The sequence below is a fragment of the Electrona antarctica genome (assembly GCF_951216825.1).
Source record: "Electrona antarctica genome assembly, chromosome: 3".
In the NCBI taxonomy this organism is placed as follows: domain Eukaryota; kingdom Metazoa; phylum Chordata; class Actinopteri; order Myctophiformes; family Myctophidae; genus Electrona; species Electrona antarctica.
The window spans coordinates 51,557,901-51,585,735 of record NC_136808.1 but is presented as its reverse complement, the minus strand read 5'-3'; the positions used below and the strand labels follow the sequence as shown (position 1 = coordinate 51,585,735).

The following is a 27,835-nucleotide window of genomic DNA, read 5'->3' as shown; positions in this document are numbered from 1 at the left end:
ATCTTTACCACTTTAACCCTACAATACATCAGCTATTTGAAAATAGCCACTACATCTACAAGCTATTATTTCTGTTATTTTCAAAAAACCTTGAACAGTGAAAAACGTTGAATCAAACGTTAAACATTTTAACAAGATAAATCTTGTACGAGGGACATTTTAACAAGATAAATCTTGTACGAGGGACATTTTAACAAGATAAATCTTGTATGAGGGGTCTTTTAGGCTACATGGAAATGTGTGATAACCACTGCTGTACTGTATACAAGTTAGACGCGTGAACGCGGGAAGCGAACGCAGCTGTTGTGGCAGTCTGACACACACATACACACACAGAGCTTTTTTTCCCCTTTTTTTAAGTTAAGTTTTCTTTTTACGTTTTTTCTTTTTACGTTTTTTCTTTTTAAGGTTTTTTTAAGTTAAGTTTTTTGTGTGTGTGTGTGTGTGTGTGTGTGTGTGTGTGTGTGTGTGTGTGTGTGTGTGTGTGTGTGTGTGTGTGTGTGTGTGTGTGTGTGTGTGTGCGTGTGTGCAGACAGACATTGATTGATTGATTGAAAAATGTATTAACAGTTTGCAGAATTACAGTACATTTCAAGCACAAACTCAATACAAAGGCTGTTAACTGTGAGTGGACGACCCAATTAAGCATTACACTTGTTTCCAATAGGGTCCACAATGTTCAATTCATCAAAAACTTTTAGAGACGTACAAATAGACACTTCTATATAGACAAAGGACAGAACAGGAATTCATCATAAAGGAGGTAAAAAGGGAAAAGAAACATATACAGTGAGGGAAAAAAAGGGGTGGGCGGTGGGGGGGATTCACGTTCAGCTCCGTTCATTTGTTTGTTTTTCTTGGAGGAGCTGCGTTGGGTCCCCAAGTCGGCTCCGTGGCCGTACCTTGAGTTGGCTGTGTGGCCGTGACCATCTCTTGTGTTGTCCTTGTGTTGGGTCCCCAAGTCGGCTCAGTGGCCATACCTTGAGTTGGCTGTGTGGCCGTGACCGTCTCTTGTGTTGTCCTTACGTTGGGTCCCCAAGTCGGCTCAGTGGCCATACCTTGAGTTGGCTGTGTGGCCGCGACCGTCTCTTTTGTTGTCCTTGCGTCCGTGTTTGAGGGATTCCGATTTTACAGGGGCCAGTTTCGAATTGCAGCCGTCCGTAGGTGCCCTTTGAGAGCGGTTTTGAAGGAGTCAAGGGATTCGCATGTCTTAATGACTGTTGGTAGGGCGTTCCACATTTTGGTGGCATAGGAGCGAAAATAATTTAGTCCCTTGTTTGTGCCGAATCTGGGTTGTACATGGTTCGTTGCACTCCCTCTGGTGTTGTGGGTGTGGACTTCGTTAACATTAAGGAAGTATCTAGACAGGTACATGGGTATCTTGGTGGTGTATCGAATCTTGTGGACCAGACCCATTGCAAGATGCTGTACTCTGTCGTCGACCCTAAGCCATTCCAGCCTGTCGAAGTGGGCAGGGGTGAGGTGGGTTCGGGGGGCGAGGTCAAGTAGGAGCCTGACCAGTTTGTTTTGGGAAGTCTGGAGCCTGGTTTTAAGGGCCTTTGAGGTGCTGTGGTACCAGGAGGTGCATGCATAGTCAAAGAAACCCTGTACAAGGGCTCCTGTTAAGGTCTTCAAGGTGTTTTTGTCGACCAGTGAGGAGATCCTGTAAAGGAATCTTGTTCTATGGTTGACCTTTTTGATTACGTTGGTGGCCATTTTATCACCGGAAAGATTAGCCTCCAGGATGGAACCTAGGTAGGTAATTTCATCTTTACGTGTGATAACATTGTCACCCACTCTAACCAAGAAGCCATTTGCCTTGCTGAGATTACTATTAGAGCCAAAGAGAATGGATTCAGTTTTTCCCAGGTGTAAAGATAGTTTGTTATCAGCGAGCCAGGTGCAGACAGACAGACAGACAGACAGACAGACAGACAGACAGATTAGGCCAGCTTCTATAGTTAGTGCTCACTGCGTTCGCAATGAACATCAACTGAACAGTGTATGGGTGCATGCTCTGCCAATGGTCACATGAGCTGGGGCATCTATCCTATCTAATAGATGAGTAACCTCCGGTCACCAGAATTTCCACCTCAGAGGAAAGCCTGGTATTCGTTCCAAACTGGCCCATGTGAACTGGTCTAGGCCACGGATATTGAAAAAATAAATACACAAATAAAATGAAATAAAATAAAGTGTGGTTCCGGTTTGCTGGTTCCAGCTTTTCGGCTGCGCTTTGCTTTGGTTCCCCCAAATGGTTCCCCATTTAAATGCTGAATCAAGTAAACAACTAGTTTAGTCTCGCCAGTCGCTACGAGTTGGAATTGGAATAGAAGATGGATATAAAGGACATACCAAACGGGAAACGTGATCTATAGTAGTATTTGTTTTCGCTCGTTCAGCATTTGAATCTCTTCATGTATTTGCCACAGTTCATTCCCTTGATCAATCAGCCAAGAAAAGACCAAGGCCATGACTGTCGGACAAGACCAACACCTTCCACCACTCACCAACACGACAGAGTATGTTGACAACTTCACCTATCTTGTTGGAAGTAACATCTCAAGTACAGGAGACGTGGAGAAAGACGTCTACAGCAGAGTGTTCCAACGGCTCCGCAACATTTTGGTCGTCCAAAGCCATCACTACGGCCACCAAGCTACGCATCTACTGTACATGTCAGTGGTCATCACAACAGCGACCTACGCCTGTGAGACGTGGATGAAGACAGCCAGCATCAACCAACAAGTTGGATGTCTTCCACCGACGATGCCTCAGATCCATCCTGAGGATCTCGTGGAGAGACCACATCACCAACGAGGAGGTGATGAGAAGGGCATCACTATCTGACATCGTCTCTGAAAGGAGAAGGAGAATGGCTGGGCACATACTCCGACTGCCAAGAGAGAGGCCGGCAAGCGTGGCAATGGACTGGATGCCAGAAGGTGGAAAGAGGAAGAGAGGGAGGCCAAAGAAGACATGGAGACAGACAGCCAAGGAAGACCTAAGCGAGATGGGTGTCAGCTGGCACGGAGCTAGAAAGTGTCGCCAAAGACCGGAGCAAATGGAAAGGACTCGTCGCCCAATGTTCCAGTAGGAACGGGAGGAACTAAGTCTAAGTAAGATCATTCAGGTCATTTATATGCATTGCTGATTTCTATGAAGTTGGAAGTGCTGTGGAATCTCATCTAAAAAGTCTCATGTGTTTGCTGGTGTAGCACTACCCAATTAGTGCAGTAAAGTAATGAATTCATTCAACCAGAGCATAACATACTGTACTGACAAAAAGCCTGTACCAAATGTATTCTGCATGTATTACACCTTAATCTATGGCCCTGGTAGCCTCGGAAACCCAGACGTTTTTATTTCCAGGGAGGAAAAAAAAGTCTGGGTCCGAGTCCACTTCAATTCGGCATAGAGTAGCGCAAACATCGCTCACTCTCTGCTGATTTCTGATCTTCTGCACCTTTGTTAAATTGACACACACACGCACACATGTACACACACACTCCTCTCTCTCTCTCTGTCGCTCTAAGTAATTAGTCTCATGTCGCGCAGCTGCGCGTAGTTTCTCCCGGCGGATCCTGCCGGGAGCTGCCTATGCCATAAAAAGCATAGGTGAGTTCCAGGCTATGGCCCTGGTAACAAGGACAATTCTTTGTCTGCAGTAAAGCTTTCTCTGGTCCCCGAATCCCGCAGATACCAAGAAATGTATTTAACTCTGATCAAACATATTTCAAAGCACAGGTTGATCAGGGTTGATCAGTGATACAAAGTTGATTCAGTTCACATTATTTATTGCACAATTACAGGGGGAGAGTATGCATGGACGTAATCTAATACTGCAGATGACATAGTTGAATTATGAATAGTCTATGGCTCTTAACACAAATACTTTAGTTGTTGTTAAACGTTTGACAATAAGTCACACTAAAGGGACTTCTTTCTCCATTGCATATACGTGTTACTGGTCATTTATCACAATAGAGACTTTTATTCTCAAGACCTTTTCCCGTGAACTACTTCCTGGCATTAAAATGATGTAATTCATCTCATGAATGTTGGAAGGTGAAGCTCTAATGTTCATTGGTTCCATTTATTTCCCCATGGGACTACACCTGCCTACTCTGATGCTCTCAGTAAAAAGAGAAAAACATAACTGCTAAAGCTACACTATTATTACTCCCTGTTACTACAACCAAGGCCATTTGTCAAATTAGGATGAATACGTTCCAGCATTTGTCAAAGTAAAGAAACCCATTGTTGCATTATTATGTTCTGTGAAGCAATTTGCAACTCTGATTTCAAATGTGCAAAGGACAAATTATCACTATCATTCCAACAACACTGAGAGCAGGGTGTTTTTGCAAGAGACATTTGTTCACTCTGGCTTTTGGCAACTAGTTTGTTTGTTTTGTTTTTTGTTTTGTAAAGCGTCCTTGGGTTTCTTGAAAGGCGCTATATAAATAAAGTTATTATTATTATTATTATTAAGTGTAACAGACACTTGCACTTGCAGTACCTGTGTTTTATGTATTCTCAACCTTGGGAACGCCCTCTGTAGACTTGGGAAGTAAAACCCCTTCCTTCTTCCCAGTCTACGTCTTGAATATCACATGGTATAGGTTGAGAAATGTGAGCTCCTGTTTGGCGTGACAAGTTATATTGTATTTAAGTAAATGTAATCTAATTCATGCATGGTACAAGGATGTGAACATCACTGCACACACCTAATGTGTCTTTTCTTTTTGGTGTTTAGCTGTGATTCTGAAACGATATGAAGCTGTGCTGGTTCTGACAGTGTCATTCATTTCCTCATTTATCGCCAGGTACATGTTCCTTATTATTTTTGTGTCTAAAATAAGAAAGCTTCCCAGTCTACGTCTTGCATATCACATGCTGTGATTCTGAAACGATATGAAGCTGTGCTGGTTCTGACAGTGTCATTCATTTCCTCATTTATCGCCAGCCTGAATGTGAATAAATGGCTGTTGCCGATGCTGTCTGAAGAGTTGGGCGAATTCATTGAACACAACACAACGCAGGCGAAGTACACACCGCTACACAAGCACAATATTGTTAAAATGTTTGTATTTTGTCTACTTTTATCCTAGCAGACTGGACTTGCTTGTTCTCTTTAGTTTTACTAGTGCTTTAACTGAACTCCATGATCCCATGCAGGCCATATGGGTTTTTACAGAGCATTCAGAGTGGCTGTTAATGCTAAATCCAGCTTCTAATGAATCCCATGGTGGATCCCCAGATTTCCAGAAACAGAAAATGCTTAAAATAGCCTGCGGTAGCAGGGGAGATGAAGTTGAGCAAAAGTGAATAGTAATTCAATACATACATGAATGTCCTTTGAGAGCAAATTAAAAATATCCAGTCAATCCACTGCAGGGGCGACACTAAGCGCTCTACTCCACAATACAGAAACTGTAAGTATATGGGACAGCATAATTATCTAACAGGCTGAACAGATTTAGGTCACCTCTATATACACAAACTATAATGCACAGTATCCAGAATGTAACGCTCCAGCTGCAATCGTGCTATCGTTCTCACAGCTGTTATTTATCGGTCGTTCACTCCCCATACATGTTTGTCAGAACAACACGGCAGCCAAATCATGTGGAGCTTAGATCTTATCTTACTTTGAATGCAGAGAGATGAAAGCTCACAAACGGTGAACATTATACAGTATTCAGAATCATTATAAATAAGTTGGACCATCTTTTATCCCTGAGAAAATTGATTTAATGACTTCCTCTATACCGCCTGAGGTTCGGAAGATACGTAACTTCCACTCAACACGTTCATCGTCAAAGAGAATAGCGTGTATGCTATGAGTCTCCTGATACAGCTAATAAGAGGGCCAATGCTGCATGTGGATTTCGCAGCAAGGTGAATACACAAGGAAATATTGAGAATTAACCCCCAGGATTTCACAATGGAGCGGAATAGTTCTTCACTTCCTCATCAAATGATGAGCCGGTGAGCCTCACTTGTGGGTTGTGCCCGATATAATATCCCTCTCAGCAGGACCAAACAAGCCTCTGCCCACACAGACAAAAGGTACCCACTCAAGCACCACAAGCACTGCTCCGTAAGGACTCTAGAATCCCACATCACCTGATATTCACTATGCTATAAGAGCTTTGCTTGCCCACATTGGTACCTGACTAAACAATCCATGCTTATATGAGGGGAAGGCTGCCCACGCATGCTGTAGCAGTTCACCCAGAGGCATGTTTGGATGTAAGAGGCGCTTGGAGTGCCTACGTAAACACCAAAAAGATGATGCAACTGCATGGGCCAGCTACTATTTCCCAGTGGTTCTACTGTTATCTGTTGGATGCTATAATTAGGCAGACACTGCCTGTAACGGGGATCTGCATAAATTGCATGTCCGACTGGCACTGCTAATGCTCATTTGGCTTAGTTCCTCAGATGACAGGATCTTTTCTCAGAAAAGTACAACATACTAATTAACCAATTAACCCACACTAGAGCGGTGCCCGTTGGAGCCTCTACAGCGGCTACTTTAAACGATGCAACGATGTCTGTGTCACTTTTATGCCCATATATGGAGTTCTTTGTCAGGCATGCCCAAATATGGGTCATCTATGCAGACGTCAGAATGATGTCAGAACAGGCTTGCTCCATATTATGGGCAGAGCCCAAACAGAGGTCTTTTTGGGGCGGTTCTGGACAACCGTGGGTCCGACGGACTCGACACCAGGCACTGCACCCCCTGTGGTGGGGTGGAACGTGTGTGTCAAATTGAAGTCGGTGGGGCGAACGGTTCTGGAGTTATGTGGATTACAGACGTACAGATGTACAGAGATTTGGTGCATTTATAGTTAGATGAGAATACTGTCCCAGATATTTAAGAATCAGATGGTGTTAAGAAACGTGTATGACTGTGAGACACAACAGCAAAAAATAGCAATGCAACACAGAAATAATTAATCTCGACTATTTAGAGAGTGAGAAGAATCTCAATTCACAGCAAAGGTGTGATCACAATAACACTTCTCTCTTCTCACATTGAAAGTTGCGCACACTCCTCTGCTTTAAACCTTGACTCTACAGTTATAGCGTACTGACATTTCACATGTGACTCATTTCTGTTTGTGTGCCATTGTTAGCCCCATATAGCTGCTGCTGCGCTGCATGTTTGCAGTTTAAGGTATAGAGACCCTAAAGTAGCTGGATTGGCAGCAGTTTGCAGGGGAACCATTTAGATTGGATAAGTATAGGATGAGTGTTAACTAGAAAAAGTGCCCTTCTGGGCACAGGTCTCCACCAGGAGGATAGGAGTGTGTGTGATGTTTGGCCAAATGTTTAGGAGTAATATAAACATGTTTTTTTGTTTGTTTGTTTTTTGCAACAATTTGCTTGATTTTGTTGAGGAAATGCAGAGCCAGATCACTCATAGCATCTCTGAGGACACACACACACACACACACACACACACACACACACACACACGGACGGAGTGCAAAACATACTCTCTCCCCATGCCTTCGGCCTGGTGGAGACAAATATATACCAGTGCTTATCACGCCTCTCAGACAGAGAGGATAAGCCTGCGTTCCCAGAGTGTACAACGCACGGTACTGTAACTGTCACCAGTGACCCATCTTAGGGCAGAATGGTACACCGTGTTGAGGTGCTTTAAACCCATTTTGACCTGAGATCAGATTCTAAAAATGTCTTCTACATCCTGACAGTTGTATGTTTCTATGTCAGTCGTTCTTCGATTTAAAAAAAATCACACCCGTGTGAACTGAGTGGTGGTCTTATATAGACTGATCAGCTGTGGTCTGACGTAATGTCTGACGTAATGAAATCACACCCGTGTGAACTGGGTGACCATAGCAACCATGCTCATTTTTTGAGCACAGACAGACAGACTAACAAAGCCAGTTGTAGGAGTGGTTTACACCACTCAAAAATAGCAGACCTACAAGCTCATTGCGCGCCACCGAGTGGCGCGCTACGAGCTTGTAGCTATTTTTCAATAGCTAAAGCATAACATAATGCTAACACCAAAAGGGGTTCCCGCACAAAATGGGTTCAAATGGATGGAGCTTGAAAATCTGTTGAGTGGATACACATGTTCTTCCTCCATATCCATGTGCCCTTTGACCCCTGCACCAGGCGACATGGGTGTTATTTATAGTCGTCCTGTATCTTCCAGAGTCAATCTACTACTTTATAAAGCTCTCAACAGATTAGGACCAGTCTGTCTACATCACAGACTCCCTCTTTTTATGTTCCTTCACAAGCCATTGATTAGATCCTATTGTATTGTAGGCTTATGAGATATGCATAATCCTATATCGTCATATAATTCCTCAACAATGCTCATTATAACATGGCATAATTCTATACTCACTCTGCGTCCCATTGGCGGGCTATTGAGAATTCAGAAACCTGCCTATACCAATGACGCCGATAGGGATTCTACGTTCTATAGCCTATAGTCTTCTTTAAATGGCCATAGAGGCATGTTTCTGAATTGTCCACAGCTCTCCTTTGAGACACAGACGGCATAGTCAAAAATTGCATCTTATAATGGGCATTAGTAGTCAGAGAATATTGTCAGAATAATGTCCAATCTGGGAATATATTTCTTACCATGAAATTTCTTCACTAATGTGTTTGTAAAAGTATGGCAAGGCAAGTGGGGTGCTGGTAAGCTCGGCCCTAGCAACCAGACACCAGGTCGACCTTATTGTGATTCTGGTAGTGGGATGGCTGTCTTTGATGCATTATTGATTAGGGAGCACTAACTAGCACAGAACGAGTTTGACACTATTTCTGCCCAATCAAACAACTCGGTGCACAACCCCTTTGAAGTGGGTCTTGAGCTGTGCTTCAAAAATGTCTACAGAGGCTGCCTGTCGAAGATACAGTGGGAGTTTGTTCCACGCCGTCGGCCCGTAGAAGCAGAAAGCTGCTTCATGGTATTTTTTAGTTCAGCAGTGGAATACCTTAGGGGGCGGTTTGGGACATATTTAGGCAGGCAGTCATGTAGGTAGGAAGGTGCGAGACCATTGAGAGCTTTATAAACAAGTAAAATAATTTTAAAATCAATCCTAAAAACAACCGGAAGCCAGTGCAGTGTAGCCAAAACTGGAGTAATATGTTCTCTCATCTTAGTTTTAGTTAAAACTTTGGCTGCCGCATTTTGGACAAGTTGTACTTGTAATCTGTCAGTTGTTTTCTTAGGCAGTCCAGAAAAAAGTGCATTGCAGTAATCAAGCCGAGAAAAAACAAAGGCGTGGATCAGCGTTTTTGCATCGTTCAATGACAAATAGGCTCTGATTCGTGCAATATTTCTAAGGTGAACAAAGGTAGGTATGTACAGGGAGAACAATAGAGGAGATTGCGTCCTCAGAATGCGTCGTGCTCAGACATTGTGCAACACTCTCCTCATAATGAGATTGGCCCCTTCTCCTCATATCAGTGGCTGGAGCAATTTATCTGAATTTGAACACGTGTATTGACAAAATGCGTTATATGCCAGCTACGGGTATATACGTAGCTGGCATAACGTCCCATAGGGATATTTACGTAGTTGGCAAAAAAGAGTTAAGGTAGACCAGTAACTCTAATGCCTATTGTACAATCTCTTGAGAACGAGGTGAGCCTCTCTCTCTCTCTCTCTCTCTCTGTCTCTCTATCTCTCTCTCTCTCTCTAACAACGAACAACGACTATAATAATAATAACAATTTTAATAATAACAATTGTGCCTCAAACCCAACATTAGACACAATGTCACGGAGTAAACAAGCCAGATGGACCAACTCAAGCTACACCAGTACCAACTCATCCTGTTTAATTAAAGTCTCGACATGCAGTCACATTACTCATACCAATATCAAATAAGCCAATGTCTGTTAATATTTTGACTGTACACATCCACGGGTATAAATAGACTGCCTAAAAATAAGAATAAAACTCATTCACCTTAATGGTGCCAATAGTTGGTACTACTACTTTGGGATGTTCAGCAATACCAATCCACACACACACACCACACAACACAAACTCTGCACATACTTTGGGTATGTCTAAAAGTTCCAGTTTCCCTTTAAAATATTTAAGAAGTATAAAAGACATATTGAGGATTAATAACAAAATAATAAAGAAGATGCATGGGAGAGAGAGAGAGCCCATGCATTAATAAAGAATAGCATTAGTGACAAAAGAAAGAACTGGGCTCTCTGAAGAGATTGAGATGAGAATGAGATGAGATGAGATGAGAGGTACTTTATTATCCCTGCAGGGACATTGTTGTGTTCTAGCAGCATCATGTGAAATAAACAAACGGTAATCAAACAGACGGACAGAAACACATCAGACACAAAAGGACATAATCACAACAAGACAAGTTCTTATGCGTTGTATAGTCTGATGGTAAGAAGGAGTCTCTATAAATAATTTTTATAGCGCTTTTCTATGCACTACGGGCCTACTCAAAGCGCTTACAATGATTCATTCATTCATACATTGGGAGGTGAAGCGGCGAACAGTCGACGCCAGCGTCCCCCCCAGCGTCCCCCCCAGCGTCCATAACAAGCTCTTATGGATTGTATGTATGGAATGTCATAGTCTAATCCGTCTACATTCACCCGGCTCTACCGACTGCCAACGTTCTACCGGACTTGCATCTGGCGGGTTGGCAAACATTAAAGGTCCATAGACTTGGCTGCTACATGACGTAATTTTGGAAAGCCATGCATTGGGGGGCTAAAAAATGTATAAACTCCATCAAGGGGGGGGGGGGGGGGGGGGGGGGGCTGCCTGTCGACGGTACAGTGGGAGTTTGTTCCACGCCGTCGGCCCGTAGAAGCAGAAAGCTGCTTCACCGTATTTTTTTTTTTTTTAGACAAAGCGAGCAGGCCAGCAGTGGAAGACCTTAGGGGGCGGTTTGGGACATATTTAGGCAGGCAGTCATGTAGGTAGGAAGGTGCGAGACCATTGAGAGCTTTATAAACAAGTAAAAACAACCGGAAGCCAATGCAGTGAAGCTAAAACTGGAGTAATATGTTCTCTCATCTTAGTTTTAGTTACATGACGTAATTTTGGAAAGCCATGCATTGGGGGGCTAAAAAATGTATAAACTCCAAAACAACAGCGTAATCCAGGTGACCAACTAATCGTTTTAACTAGAAAAGCGTTCTCCTCTGAGCACAAGTCTAGCAATTACTCAAGGCACTCTGGGGTCATGTGATCAGATGTATGATTTTTCAGATCCCATTCCAAGTGGCTATGACCGGTAGTTGGCGGTATACATAGATGAACACACAGACACACGCACGGACGAACATACTGCAGTCACGGCCACGCCTTCGGCCTGGTGGAGACTACTATTGCTCTTTTTAGCTTGGCCTCCTATATAATAAGTCAATTAACCCATTTTGACCTGAGCAAAGATTTGAGTTAAAAACGTTCGCTCTGAAAGAATCTATATTCAAAGATTTACGCCACATTTTCACGATTTTTCAAAAATAGCAGACCTACAAGCTCGTAGCGCGGCACTCGGTGCTGCGCTATGAGCTGATGGGTTAATGAAATATTGGAATATTTGATCAGGAATGCGATAAAAACAAAAAATAAATAGGTGAGTAATTGATAGGAAAATGGAAATAAAAATGGAATGAAAAGTGTGTACGATTTCCATCTAGGAGAGTCTGACAAGCCCTGTTGATGAGCAAAACCCCATTATAGTGAGAGATGAGAGGTTGACAAACCTGTCATAGTCCTGACAGATCTCCCCCACTGCGATCAGAGCCTTCAGGTACTCATTGGGCTGGTAGGGGTTGATGTAGTGCAATGAGCAGCTGTTCCTGGGGTCCCCGTTGGAGGCTGTGAAGTCAATAGCCACCTGATCAAGGAAAGATCAAAGAAAACATGAAAACTATAAGCAAAAAGGTTAGGCTACTGTATGTCTACAAAATGGAAAATTTCACCCTTGCAAATGTGATCGAATGTTATCCCTATTTTGGCCGAACATTTTCACAACAGGCTGCAATGTGCCATGTTGTGAGCTTGAAGATTGGCTACTTTAGAACATGTTTGAATAATATGGCTTAAATGGTTAAAATGGATTCTGTGTAATCCAACACAATCCATGCCACCTGTTACAATAGAAACGCTGGCCAGGTGCCAGCATTTATATTGTAAAAATATATTAAAAATAATATATATATATATATATATATATATACTTTTCATTGGTTCAGTATTTTTGAGTGGTGCAGCCACTATGTCCGTCCCTATGTCCCTCCCTATGTCCGTCCCTATGTCCGTCCCTATGTCCCTCCCTATGTCCGTCCGTATGTCCCTCCCTATGTCCGTCCGTATGTCCCTATATGTTTAGGGTACCAATAGGGGCAAAAGTGGCACTGTTGTGCTAGAAACAGAGAGAGAGATAGTGTTGCACTGTTGCCTGCTAATTACAATGTGGAGTGTGAGAGAGAGAGAGAGAGAGAGAGAGAGAGAGAGAGAGAGAGAGAGAGAGAGAGAGAGAGAAAGATGTCTGCTAATTCCCCCACACAGTAACTCTGTCATTTCTCGACTGTTTCGGACGCGGGGCGGCTCGCACAAAACGGGCCGGCACCCTGGGTGCGTTCCAGTGGGTCCCCCCCCCCACCACTCATTTCACACGGGTGTGATTTTTTAACCAACAAACAGACGCAAAGGGTGTTCAATAGCATTGATTTATTGAAAAGAATCAAACCCCTAAAAAATGGAGTTCTTCCCGACACTGACAAACCACCTAACTCCATTTTTGAGGTTTTTGATTTCAGTGCATGATTGAACATCCTTTACGTCTGTGTGTTGTTTCATATTGAACCAATGAAAAGTATTAAAACGCGCTTTGGACAAAACCTCTTAACTCCATTGGACCCTCAAACTGTCTACTAAAACAGCTAACTCCACCACCTCTCCCCCTCTCATGCAAGTAATTGGCAATATATAAAGTCACAACACCAACTTTGATGAGGCAGTATTGCTTTGTTTTCAAAATATAAGGTTTTCTTCATTTCCTGAAAAATTTGAAAATTAAATTTTCAGAAAAGTTAACCTAAAACCTAACCTAACCTAAAATGGAGTTAGGTGGTTTCTTCCCGACAGCAGAGATATGAGAGAATTGTTTATTCCCCTGATGCTTTGGAGGCCTAGACATATTCAATACAGATAAAGAGGCCTCAGGCACTGAGCGCCAAACAAATCCACATGTAGCTCTGCAGGCCACAATATTCTGACCTCTGAAGAAATGCATATTCACACTGTAGTGGCCTACTGTATGTGGGTGTATTTAGGACGGATCGTATGCATAAAGATCATAGACAGAATATTTTAAACCACCACGCATATGGTTAAGAGTAAGACCTTAGAAGACCTAAGATCTTATTTGAATTTCTAAGAAAAAGGCCTGGGCCGTGGCTCAGCGGTCCAGGCACTTTTCAGAATAACTTTGCTAAGGTTGCCACGGTGTCAATCAAAATGTGTAAACAAACACATTTTTATTATTATTATTTATTATAATTTTTTCTCAAATTTTTATCCCATGATTTTCGGAACCCATTTTCTTTTCACCATTTTCAATTGTCACTCTAATGTAATCCTTGCTCACTCTCTCAATGCATGAGGAGTCCAAGCCGCTTCTTTTCACCTGACAGGGGGGAGTTTCCCCGGTTGGACGTAGCGCATGGAAGGAACACGTTATTCCAACCAGTTCCTTTCCCCTCCATCAAGCGCCCCAGCTGGCCAGGGGGAGGCAGTATAGAGACCAGGATTACTGCATGTTTTTTCGTGAGTGTACCTACCCTAGGAGACACAGGGAGAACAATTTTGCATTTCGTTGATGTGTTCCAACATTAAATTAACATCCATGGTAATTAGCAAATTACTTTAAAAATAAGTAATTTGCAAATTAATTATTTTTTAAAGGATAGCATTAGACATTATTTCCCTATTGAGAGACACAAGCTAACAAGTGTTAGATATACAGAAGTGTAAGCAGCTACTGCATTGCACTAAATCTACCATAGATGTGGATTGTAGATGTCATCATTAACCCATTTCGACCTGAGGACGATTCTACAAATGTCTCCTAAATCCTGACAGTTGAAAAACCCCATGTTTCTACGTCAGTGGTGCTCAAGCATTTTCATGTCAAGTACCCTTAAAAAATATATGGAATTGGCCGCCGACCCCCATCTGAAAATATGTTGCTCCAGGGACCCCCCTCCCAGAAGCAAAGATTTGATTAAAAACGTTCTGAAAGAATATATATATTCAAACATTTGGGCCACATTTTCACAGGTTTTTTAAAAAAAATACACCAAAAACACCAAAAGGGGTTCCCGTACAGAATGAATTAATATTCATTGCATCAGTAATCTGTCAAGGGAATAAGACAGGGCATACAGCACCATGAAGGCCAGTGTTAGAGAAAGATTTGAATTAATTCCAAAAAGCCTCCAGCTGAAAACTGTCTGTACATACTGTACTGTACTATGGTGCACATGGAAAAAAAACTAATTTACCTAATATAATGCCTGGGGAATATAACAGAGTAAAAACAATTTGAACAATGTGTAATCTTTCACATTTAGAGAATGTAATATTTAACCCATTCTGGGCGGGAACCCCTTTTGGTGTTTGAAGCATTATGTTATACTTTAGCTATTGAAAAATAGCAGATCTACAAGCTCATAGCGCGGCACTCTACGAGCTTGTAGGTCTGCTATTTTTTTTAAATCGTGAAAATGTGGCCCAAATGTTTGAATATATTGTTTCAGAGCGAACATTTTAACTCAAATCTTTGCTTCTGGGGGGGTCCCTGGAACAACATATTTTCAGATGGGGGCTGCCAAATACATATAATTTTGGGGGTCCATGACATGAAAATGTTTGAGAACCACTGACAAGGAAACATGGATTTTTCAGAAAACTGTCAGGATTTAGAAGGCATTTGTAGAATCGTCCTCAGGTCTAAATGGGTTAATGACAGTGCAGGTCTGAATGACTGCACGTAGCCTTTTAATGGACTAGCAAGTGAAATTAGGCTATAAAAACAAGGTTCCACCACCACGGCAGTTATCTCCAACGACACCTTAACCACGGATGGCAGCTTTTAATACGCAGAGAATTGGAGTGTGGTGGATGAATCATACTGTATACCCATTCAGGGCCACTGTCTGTTGCTACAAGCTGCTGAGGGGAGTTGATGTGTTGCTGTAGGGCTGCTCTACTGCAGGGGTTCTCAACCCGTGGGTCGCGACCCCTCGGGGGGGGTCGCCAAATTATTTTAGGGGGTCCCCAAATTATTAAAAAAAAAAAAAAAGATTTAAAAAAAAATGTATTTTCACGATTTTTCAAAAATAGCAGACCTACAAGCTCGTAGCGCGCCACTCGGTGGCGCGCTATGAGCTTGTAGATCTGCTATTTTTCAATAGCTAAATTATACCAAAAGGGGTTCCCGCCCAAAATGGTTTAAGGTTATTGTAGCAGTCAATTTATATTGGGGGTCGGGAGGGGGCGGGGCGGGGGTCGCGAGACATTGCCAAAGCATTTCCGGGGGTCCCCGGCCAAAAACGTTGAGAACCCCTGCGAGTCTACTGTACCGTAAAGTGGATCTGGCACCCTCCCATGATGTAGTCAAGGAATGAATGCATTCTGTGGAGCTGCAAGACAAAAATAATACTTCTGTAAGGTAAAACGCCAGATGGAAGTAAATACTTTGAATCCGTTTCAAAACCATGAAGTCGTAAAAGTGGTGTTTTTCTGAATAAATCATAAATAAATTAAATGATGAATGGTTGCTATATGTTGCGTCAGATGTTTGACAAATCCCATGGTTGTAAACAGTCATTTGAAGCACAATGTTTACATATTCATAAACTGTACATCTGCGAATAACCATATTTACACATGCAAACATATTGGTATACTGATTAACACTCTTATCGCCCAGCGGATTTTATTAATTTTGAATCCTATTTAATAGGACGGAGGACAGAGACCTCCGTCTGGGCGATAAGAGTTAATGACTATCATTCCAAGGATTTTATTTTGGTACTGAGCCAATGATATATTTATCATTGGCTCAGTATGTGTTAGTGTGCCCAGGCATAGCATATACAGTACATTTATGTCACAAAGTAGGCCTAAAACAAATTATTTCAGTATTATAGATAGGCCTACTGAGCAGAGGCATGACCAAAACATTTTTCTAGTTAAAAAAAACAAAAACAAAATAAAGACAGGGGAATTACCTTAAGATCATTCAGGATGACAACTCCAGAGTTTTTGTAGTTTTTCTTCTTCTGTTTATATTTTGGATTGATGCAATCCCATGACACCTGAAATAGTCACGTTTGAAAAGGCACAGGAATACAGTATTTTCATTATGACATCTGCACCTCCAGGCAATACATCTTCCTCATATCACACTAGCTGCAGGACACCACTCTGGTCTGTGATGGAGTTCTCTAGAGTAAAGCGAGTGGTAAATCAGTGATGCACATGGCTGGGTAGGGTCTCTCCCTGCGCTCTGTCTGCAACTCTATCATTCACTGACCTTATTTCCGCTGGAGAGCTTCTGCATTTCCCTGAAGGTGGCGTAGAACTCGCCAATGAAGTCGTGCTTCCCTCTGGAGTCATAGTCCCAGACGAGGCACTGTGATACAGAGAGAAATATGAATCATAGTCCCAGACTAGGCACTGTGATACACAGAGAGAAATATGAATCATAGTCCCAGACGAGGCACTGTGATACACACAGAGAAATATGAATCATAGTCCCAGATGAGGCACTGTGATACACAGAGAGAAATATGAATCATAGTCCCAGACGAGGCACTGTGATACACAGAGAGAGAAATATGAATCATAGTCCCAGATGAGGCACTGTGATACACAGAGAGAGAAATATGAATCATAGTCCCAGACGAGGCACTGTGATACACAGAGAGAAATATGAATCATAGTCCCAGACTAGGCACTGTGATACACAGAGAAATATGAATCATAGTCCCAGACTAGGCACTGTGATACACAGAGAGAAATATGAATCATAGTCCCAGACGAGGCACTGTGATACACACAGAGAAATATGAATCATAGTCCCAGACGAGGCACTGTGATACACACAGAGAAATATGAATCATAGTCCCAGACGAGGCACTGTGACACAGAGAGAAATATTACTCTGGAATCATAGTCCCAGACGAGGCACTGTGATACACACAGAGAAATATGAATCATAGTCCCAGACTAGGCACTGTGATACACAGAGAGACATATTACTCTCTGCATGTTGGCATTTACATATCATCACTGTTGGAATGAAAGCTGGATCTCCAAAACTGTTACTTTTCAGTTATCATTTAGTTAAAGGAAATTGTTAATTATTTTTAATTGGTTAAACATTTATAAAATTTGACTGAAGACTTTCAACCTGGCATCCCTATGTTGGGAATGTCATTGAAAAGGCTAGATGATCAGCAGCGACAATACACATGAGTGTGTGCGTGCGTGCGTGCGTGCGTGCGTGCGTGCGTGCGTGCGTGCGTGCGTGCGTGCGTGCGTGCGTGCGTGCGTGCGTGCGTGCGTGTTGGGGGGGGGGGGGGGATACGTTGGCATAACGACTAAATTGTGGAGAAAAGGAGAGTAAAAATCAAAACAAGAAATGACTGTGTAGGAAGAAAAACATTAATATGCATAGCATAGCTTTCCTACATGCAAAGCATTCATGAATATGAATTGCTTTCTTCCTACACAGTAAAACTGTTTACTGTGTGCTGATCATGACAGATGCTGTTTCTTTCTGTTCATTTGATCAGCTGACATTCCCTCAGCAGATCTGGTGACCTTCCCTCAGCAGAGGCCCAGAAGTCCTCGTGGTTCACAGTTCACTCACCTTGAGCTTCCTGTCCTCATCACAGCTACACAGAGAGATGAGAGAGACCTTAAAGGGCTCCCACACCGGGTTCAGGTTGTTTTTAATCACCTGTGAACGGAGGAGGAAAAACAAACGCTGATTCCAGCAAAAGGGGCAACAGACAGAGCGCCGAGCGCTGCAGGAAAATGATTAGAAGACACAAGCGAGGCGGCGTGCGGAGGGCTTTACCTCAGTTCTGTGCACAAGCTGTTCCGTTTCGTCATCGTTAACGCGGTATATTTCCAAAAAGGGGTCTGACTTGCTGAAGAGATCCTACGGAGACAGAGAAGACAGTCAAATCCAATTATTATCTATTAAGCAATGCAGCACGTTTCACATGAGTATAGAACTCGGATCCGCTCAGTAGCACACACTTAGGGCAGTATTATGCGTGTCTTAAGTACCAGGTCTTATTACTTAACTTAAGACCTTGAGGCGTGATCAATGCCATTTGGCTATTCTGAGTGGCCAAACAGCATTGACCACGCCTCCAGGTCTTAAGTTAAGTAATAAGACCTGGTACTTAAGACACGCATAATACTGCCCATCGTCTCTTATAGGCAATATTGAAAAATAACTCTCTCTCTCACATTTTGTGTCCTTTGTTCACTGCTGTGACATATCAAATAAGGACGGGGATGTGATATTGACATTTGACAGTCTCAAGTAGTGGCTCAGAAGTCTCAAGTCACTGCTTGTTCAGGTCAATTGATTCTTCAAGGCAGAAAATACATGATTACCGTGTGTGTGTGTGTGTGTGTGTGTGTGTGTGTGTGTGTGTGTGTGTGTGTGTGTGTGTGTGTGTGTGTGTGTGTGTGTGTGTGTGTGTGTGTGTGTGTGTGTGTGTGTGTGTGTGTGTGTGTCTTTTTGAGGCAGAGAATGATAGCTAATGTCACATTTCTCGCCACATTAGCCTGATACGTCTCCACGGGGACTAGAACACAGTGTGAGGTCACAGTAACCCTCTTTTGGTCGGCATGGCAACCACTAGCCAGAGGTGTCAGCTTGGACTGATGTGTATCACACAAGTGCATCTGTCATCATTTAATCATTAACAATGACATGTTCATCACCCCCATTATTCATTTCCTCTTCAAATGCAAAAAATCAGACCCACCTGAACTGAGCGGTACAACTATTTATTGTTATAGTTACTGTGTGTGTGTGTGTGTGTGTGTGTGTGTGTGTGTGTGTGCGTGCGTGCGTGCGTGCGTGCGTGCGTGCGTGCGTGCGTGCGTGCGTGCGTGCGTGCGTGCGTGCGTGCGTGCGTGCCTGTCTACAGCGACCTGTCTACAGTGACCTGTCTACAGTGACCCGTCTACAGTGACCCGTCTACAGCGACCCGTCTACAGCGACCTGTCTACAGTGACCCGTCTACAGTGACCCGTCTACAGCGACCCGTCTACAGCGACCCGTCTACAGCGACCTGTCTACAGCGACCCGTCTACAGCGACCCGTCTACAGCGACCCGTCTACAGCGACCCGTCTACAGTGACCTGTCTACAGTGACCCGTCTACAGCGACCCGTCTACAGCGACCCGTCTACAGTGACCGGTCTACAGTGACCTGTCTACAGCGACCCGTCTACAGTGACCTGTCTACAGTGACCTGTCTACAGTGACCTGTCTACAGCGACCCGTCTACAGCGACCTGTCTACAGTGACCTGTCTACAGTGACCTGTCTACAGCGACCCGTCTACAGTGACCTGTCTACAGTGACCTGTCTACAGTGACCCGTCTACAGTGACCTGTCTACAGTGACCTGTCTACAGTGACCTGTCTACAGCGACCCGTCTACAGCGACCTGTCTACAGTGACCCGTCTACAGTGACCTGTCTACAGCGACCTGTCTACAGTGACCTGTCTACAGTGACCTGTCTACAGCGACCCGTCTACAGCGACCTGTCTACAGTGACCTGTCTACAGTGACCCGTCTACAGCGACCCGTCTACAGCGACCCGTCTACAGCGACCTGTCTACAGCGACCCGTCTACAGCGACCCGTCTACAGCGACCCGTCTACAGCGACCCGTCTACAGCGACCCGTCTACAGCGACCCGTCTACAGCGACCTGTAAACAGCGACCCGTCTACAGCGACCCGTCTACAGCGACCTGTCTACAGCGACCTGTCTACAGCGACCCGTCTACAGCGACCCGTCTACAGCGACCTGTAAACAGCGACCCGTCTACAGCGACCCGTCTACAGCGACCTGTAAACAGCGACCCGTCTACAGCGACCTGTCTACAGCAACCCGTCTACAGCGTGAGGAGGAAGTCAAGCGGAAGGGCTGAAGGCACACTGCGTCGCTGCCACTCAAGTGACTACCGGCCAATCACAGTGCGTCCTTTCCGGGACTAATCAATTCAATCCAAGGGAGCTTTATTGGCATGAGGAAACAAACGTTTACATTGCCAAAGCAAATGCCACCCAAAAGTGCCACCTCATAGAGACACATATGGCCATGCCACCCAACAGTGCCACCTCAGAGACACACATATGGCCATGCCACCCAACAGTGCCACCTCATAGAGACACACATATGGCCATGCCACCCAACAGTGCCACCTCATAGAGACACACATATGGCCATGCCACCCAACAGTGCCACCTCATAGAGACACACATATGGCCATGCCACCCAGCAGTGCCTCCTCATAGAGACACACATATGGCCATGCCACCCAACAGTGCCACCTCATAGAGACACACATATGGCCATGCCACCCAACAGTGCCACCTCATAGAGACACACATATGGCCATGCCACCCAACAGTGCCACTTCATAGAGACACACATATGGCCATGCCACCCAACAGTGCCACCTCATAGAGACACACATAGCTGTTGGGACTATGCAAGGCAGAGGCGTCCACCCCCTGAGTCCAAGTTAGACTAGACCGCATACCTAAACCTTGGTCCGAAACCATCCTTTAAAACACAATGGTAAAATGGATATACTTGGTAAAACATGGACATAATAAAACAACCTAAAACCATAAAAGAGTAAAAGTTCACAGCAAGGCCTGGATACCATTGTTTTATTGAACAGAAAAGTTGAAGTGCCATCTCCTGGACAAGGTGTGAGTGTAATATGTAGGTGTTTGATAATCAACTTCTTTCATTTAGACCAGTTGGTGTTACTGTTTGCAATTGTTTAATCCATCTATGCTCCATTAGTTTCCGCTGTCCACTGGTCCATCGGACTCCACATTCCAGACCTGAAACGATGAGGTTAGCGATAGGATGGGATTGAAAGTGTGTGTACAGGGTTGTGTGTATGTCTGCTCGTTTGATGTGATATAGGTGTTGTTTGAGGCGTGTTTCTAGTGTGTGACTGGTTTCTCCTATGTAATGTTTATGACATTGTGTGCAGGTGATGATATAAACTATATTGGGGGTGGTCAGAGACAGGGGATCCTGAATGGGGAGGAAGTGTGACTATGGGGTTGTTGATGAATTTGCGGGGCTTAAAACGGAGTGTATATGTGGCTGTGGGGGCTTGGGAGGTAAAGTGGAGAATCTGGAATGCACAAGGAGGTCTCCCAGGTTCCTGTTCCTTCTGAGTGCAGAAATGACCTGATGTGTTTATAATGGGGGGTAGGATTGTTGTGTAGTGGCGAAGTTCTGTTTTAATGTATGGTGTAGTGGTTGGATAGTATGTAAAAATGTAGTTATTAATGGGACTAGTGTTGTAGTGGTAGAGGAGCCGGTGGACTGTATAGAGTGAGAAGAAGAGTTGGAGAAGGGAGGACATAGAGGAGAGGGTAATGTGTGGGCCCCGTCCAGGTCTGTCCCTCCCTGTCCCCTAGAGGAGGGAGGACATAGAGGAGAGGGCCCCGTCCAGGTCTGTCCCTCCCTGTCCGCTAGAGGAGGGAGGACATAGAGGAGAGGGCCCCATCCAGGCCTGTCCCTCCCTGTCCCCTAGAGGAGGGAGGACATAGAGGAGAGGGCCCCGTCCAGGTCTGTCCCCTAGAGGAGGGAGGACATAGAGGAGAGGGCCCCGTCCAGGTCTGTCCCCTAGAGGAGGACATAGAGGAGAGGGCCCCGTCCAGGTCTGTCCCCTAGAGGAGGGAGTACATAGAGGAGAGGGCCCCGTCCAGGTCTGTCCCCTAGAGGAGGACATAGAGGAGAGGGCCCCGTCCAGGTCTGTCCCTCCCTGTCCCCTAGAGGAGGACATAGAGGAGAGGGCCCCGTCCAGGTCTGTCCCCTAGAGGAGGGAGGACATAGAGGAGAGGGCCCCGTCCAGGTCTGTCCCCTAGAGGAGGACATAGAGGAGAGGGCCCCGTCCAGGTCTGTCCCCTAGAGGAGGACATGGAGAGGGCCCCGTCCAGGTCTGTCCCCTAGAGGAGGACATGGAGAGGGCCACGTCCAGGTCTGTCCCCTAGAGGAGGACATAGAGGAGAGGGCCCCGTCCCTGTCCCCTAGAGGAGGGAGGACATAGAGGAGATGGCCCCGTCCAGGTCTGTCCCTAGAGGAGGACATAGAGGAGAGGGCCCCGTCCAGGTCTGTCCCTAGAGGAGGACATAGAGGAGAGGGCCCCGTCCAGGTCTGTCCCCTAGAGGAGGACATAGAGGAGAGGGCCCCGTCCAGGTCTGTCCCCTAGAGGAGGACATAGAGGAGAGGGCCCGTCCAGGTCTGTCCCTCCCTGTCCCCTAGAGGAGGGAGGACATAGAGGAGAGGGCCCCGTCCAGGTCTGTCCCTCCCTGTCCCCTAGAGGAGGGAGGACATAGAGGAGAGGGCCCCGTCCAGGTCTGTCCCCTAGAGGAGGACATAGAAGAGAGGGCCCCATCCAGGTCTGTCCCTGTCCCCTAGAGGAGGGAGGACATAGAGGAGAGGGTAATGTGTGGGCTCCGTCCAGGTCTGTCCCTGTCCCCGTCCCCGTGCCAGAGAGAGGCCTCTGATCGGATGCATGCTCTGAGGTGGCTGAGGAGGAAAGCTGGGGCTGAGGTTAGGGTTAGAGTTAGGGGTGGGAGGGTTAGGGGTGGAGGCATAGTGTCCGAGAGTATGTTATGTTTGTGGAAAGTGACCAGGTGGGGGAGAGAGAGGCCAGGGCATTGTTTTTGATTGTACGCAAGAATCTCTTGCTGTAGCCTCTCCTTCTGAGGACTGTGAAGAGTGTGTCTGGCCTGATTAAAATGTTCCCCATTTGCTGAAATTCTGAAAAGCCGAATGATTTGTGATTTGATGATCTCTGCAAAGGTGTGCTTTGGGTGGTAGCTGTGTTTATGGAGTAGTGCGTGTGCCTCTGTGTCCTTAAAATATATTTTTGTCAGTAGTCGCTTATGTGTATGGTCTATGGTATGAAAGAATACGGTGGTGTCCAGGAAGTTGAATGAATGATGATGACCTTAAGAAAGGGTGTGGTGGATGCACCATCTGCTGTCGCTCATGTTAGATAAGATGTCTTAACCAAAAGGTTGATCAGTGTTGACTGCAATCAGGACAAAAGACATGCATGTGGTGTAAATAATGTGCCTGATCGTTAAAATGATGTGAGGGTAATTAATGGGCTCCTCAAAGTCATCTTAATGCCAGACGGATTCCTTTGAGAGTAACCCAGTAATTCATCTTCCTGAACTCTTGACATCCGGCATGTCTAATTCAGTACTCACCCCATTTCTCTCTCTCTCTCTCTCTCTCTCTCTCTCTCTCTCTCTCTCTCTCTCTCTCTCTCTCTCTCTCTCTCTCTCTCTCTCTCTCTCTCTCTCTCTCTCTCTCTCTCTCTCTCTCTCTCTCTCTCTCTCTCTCTCTCTCTCTCTCTCTCTCTCTCTAAAGAACAAGGAGGCGCAGCCTTTGCGCTTAGAGGCAGGCCCACGGCCGTCTTGAGTGACAGGCTGTCAGCCAGGGCCAGGCACTAGGCAAGCACCGCTGTTTAGAACACAAGCGTGATGCGTTTATCTATCTATCTATGTACTTTAGCATGTTATCTATCCATCCATCCATCCATTAACTACGAATGTTGGGGCCCCCCAGGGGTGTGTAAGCTCAGCTGTACTTTTCACCCTTTATACTGACAGCTGTCGTACTGAGGAATGTCTGATTGTCGCACCGACACGATCAGTACATTCTAAAGTACTCAGATACAACTTTAATTTCTCTTCTAGATAGTTCCAGTGATCCTGGACTGTACCAACACAGAGTAAATAAGGTGGTTGAATGGAGTGATAACAACGCTCTCATCATTAACACAAAAAAGACAGAAGAGATTATTTTTGGTGCGCCACTTGAGACACACGGATCCCCCATCACTATTCATGGTGAACAGATCAACCAGGTATGTTCATATAAATATCTAGGAGTAGAAATAGATCACCTACTGTCGTGGAAAGATCAGTATGTAAGAAAACAAAGAAAATAATTTCCTTCGCCGTTTAAGATCCTTTGGTGCTAGTAGACGGATTCTTCTTTTGTTTTTCACTTCTGTTATTATGAGTGTTCTTCAGTACTGTAGTACCACCTGGTATGGATGTTTGTCTGTAGCCTTAGAGTCACAAATGCTGCAACAACTAAACATTTGTTCAAAGATTGTTGGACAACCACTTCAGAGACTGTACATCCACGTATGATAACAGCATCCTAAGGTTAGCAAGGAATATCACCTCTAATGCTAGCCATGTCTTGTATTGAGAGTATAGGTTTCTGCCTTCAGGAAGGAGATATGGTGTTCCAGCATACAATAAGGTCAGACTGAAGAGGTCTTTTGTCCATCAGTCGACTCTGAGGCTTAATCAGGAATTTGGCCTGCAGGACTAGACTGAGCTGTGGACATTGCTCTCTGCCCTTATGTCCTGCCCTTATGTAAAGCAAAGCAAAGTTCTTTGTTTACCCAGGGTGAATGGACTAAGCTCGAGATGCTTGTTTACAGCCAGACCCTGCTCATAGAACATTTCATGGTAGGGGTTCAATGCCTTGCTCAAGGGCACTTCAGCGGTGACCTTCCGATAACAAGACCGCTCCGCAAACCGTTCGGCCACCTCTGCCCCATGTATGTAACTGCATTTTATTTCTATTTTTTGTCCTGTGTTATGTCAAATGTGTATATGTGTTGCATACAAGGCCGCTGGGTTGCAAAACGAATTTCAGTGCGAACTGACAATAAAGTATTATATAATATCATATCATATATCATATCCATCCATCCATCAATTAATGAAAATATGAAGTATACCTTAGAACGTTTTATATTTTTTATTCTATAACGATAATGGCACTTCTCATGCCAGAGAGAGGCAGCACTGAGGCACATTATGCTACTGCACTATTGCCTATATTTCCCACCTCAAATGTTTTCAGATACATATTTATTTTAGTGAACTGTTTCAGTTTAAAACGAGTAATGCACCGTCCGGCCATCATCTGGAGTTAGATTGATAACGTATAGCCATAATGAATGATCAGTAATGCACCATCCGGCCATCATCTGGAGTTAGATCGATAACGTAACCATAATGAATGATCAGTAATGCACCATCCGGCCATCATCTGGAGTTAGATCAATAACGTATAGCCATAATGAATGATCAGTAATGCACCGTCCGGCCATCATCTGGAGTTAGATCGATAACGTATAGCCATAATGAATGATCAGTAATGCACCGTCCGGCCATCATCTGGAGTTAGATCGATAACGTATAGCCATAATGAATGATCAGTAATGCACCGTCCGGCCATCATCTGGAGTTAGATCAATAACGTATAGCCATAATGAATGATCAGTAATGCACCGTCCGGCCATCATCTGGAGTTAGATCGATAACGTATAGCCATAATGAATGTGGAGGAATATGAGCTATAGTAATCACACAGGTGAATAAAGTCATGATTTAAAATGATTCACAAGGGCTTCTAGGAACTTCTGACATAAAAAAAGGAAAGGTATTTTTTAACTTTAAACAGCATTAACTACAATATAAAGGACACCCTCTCTGTTTGTGGAAATATTTAGTGGCAAATATTACAATTACGTTTTGTTCGTTGTTAAATTCAAAGCTTGGCATGGTCACAGAGAGGCAACAGACATTGGCAGCTGAAATCACAGCTGTTACTTACAGTAGGCTATATCATTTCACCATTTGTAACTCAGAAAGTGTACAACTGTAACCAAATGGACCCTCGGGTCCTTTTGATTACATTTGTACGCTCTGATTTAATTAACACTGAGGATTTTACTGTGGAATCTTGGCACTGACACAGGAACCTCAAGCCAATATGCAGCAAAACATTCAATCTATACAGTACTACTGTCAACAATCTTACTGACACAGCTTGGGCAAATAAAGTAATGCCTAAAGTCCCATCTGTGTTCACACTTCACAGCTCTTACAGAGACATTTTTACAATGTTGACTGAAATGTCAAGTATTGGCCTCGATCAAAAGCCACGTGTGAAACTGCACACAGGAAAAGGTCAGTGCGGTCCGCGGTCAGCATCACACTGCATGCTCTCTTATTGCTTTACACTAAACATGTTCTGCTTTATTGAATTGTCTTTCTGATCTTTGCCTTATAGAATTCCCCCCTTGCTTCTATCTAAAACTAGTAAAAAGCCAATGAAGCGAGTTGAAGGTCAAAATAAATAATAACAAATGTCCCCCTTGCAGTCGATGCCATCAGGTCCGGCCAGCGTCAGGATGAAGCGACTGAAGTGGAAGTTAAAAATGGTGATGAAACAAATCTTTCTATGTAGTAAAACAGTAGGTTAACGTCCTGCTCTTTTTTTCCCCATTTCTTCTTTTTTGTAATCCTGTGTCTGGAAACATAGTGGTGTATTGAACAATCCCCTCACCTTTTCCATGTGTTTGTGTGTATGTGGCCATACAATGAAATGGGAATATTCAGGGCTGAATGCCATTTGGCTATAACTAACCTGCCTGATGGTCTAATGACGTTTTAACCAAACAATAGCCTCGGAAATTCACAAATCAAATTATGATTTAGGGAATCGGAGCAATCGGAATGTAAATAATAGATTTGTGAACAATTATAACCAGTGAGAGATGAGATGACTACTGATATGAAAAATAATTCTCTCTCTCTCTCTCTCTCTCTCTCTCTCTCTCTCTCTCTATCTCTGAATTAGAGCCAAAAGTTCTATTTACATCCATAAAAGCAAGCAAAGCTGAATGGAAGAGATGTGTTTTGTCTATCTCTGCTCCGCTCCATTCAGTACCAGGGACAGCGCCATGTGTATCTGTACCAGACCATTCAGTACCAGGGACAGCGCCATGTGTATCTGTACCAGACCATTCAGTACCAGGGACAGCTCCATGTGTATCTGACCAGACCATTCAGTACCAGGGACAGCGCCATGTGTATCAGCACCAGACCATTCAGTACCAGGGACAGCGCCATGTGTATCTGTACCAGACATGCCAAACCAACATAAAAATAAACCATCTCAATTCTTCCCTCAATAGACTTGCAGCCATCTTGCATGTTTGCTTAGCATATTCGATCCCTCCAATTTTCAAAATAATCTCCAAATTACTACTTCAAAGAAGGTGTTTCATATACTGTGATCAATCATTTCTATAACACTTGTATCTCAGTAACCCTTCTGCTCTATGGGGCAGAGACATGGAGAATTACAAAGACCACAATAAACAAAGTGCAAACCTTCATAAACAAATGTCTGAGGAGAATCCTGAAAATTCACTGGCCGGACAAGATAAGCAACAACGATCTCTGGATGAAAACAACTCCCTGCAACAGAGGAAATTGGACAAAGAAGATGGAGATGGATCGGGCACACACTGCGCAAGCCAGTATCAAACACCACCAGACAGGCTCTGACTTGGAACCCTCAGGGGAAGAGAAACAGAGGCCGGCCCAAAAACAGCTGGCGTCGGGATCTCCAGGCAGA

General features: G+C 44.3%; 1 protein-coding gene across 2 annotated transcripts in view; it reads right to left on the bottom strand.

Moving 5' to 3' along the window:
- The window catches only part of cpne7 (copine VII), a gene marked incomplete at its 5' end in the record, with an annotated part of 76,442 nt that overhangs the window by 16,323 nt on the left and 32,284 nt on the right, over positions 1 to 27,835 (bottom strand). For both annotated transcript variants that reach the window (XM_079497494.1, XM_079497495.1), the window contains 6 exons: positions 11,770 to 11,903; positions 15,655 to 15,714; positions 16,306 to 16,392; positions 16,611 to 16,709; positions 17,952 to 18,041; positions 18,162 to 18,245. In XM_079497494.1, the coding sequence (XP_079353620.1) occupies positions 11,770 to 11,903; positions 15,655 to 15,714; positions 16,306 to 16,392; positions 16,611 to 16,709; positions 17,952 to 18,041; positions 18,162 to 18,245 (554 nt within the window). The remainder of the gene's footprint in view (positions 1 to 11,769; positions 11,904 to 15,654; positions 15,715 to 16,305; positions 16,393 to 16,610; positions 16,710 to 17,951; positions 18,042 to 18,161; positions 18,246 to 27,835) is intronic.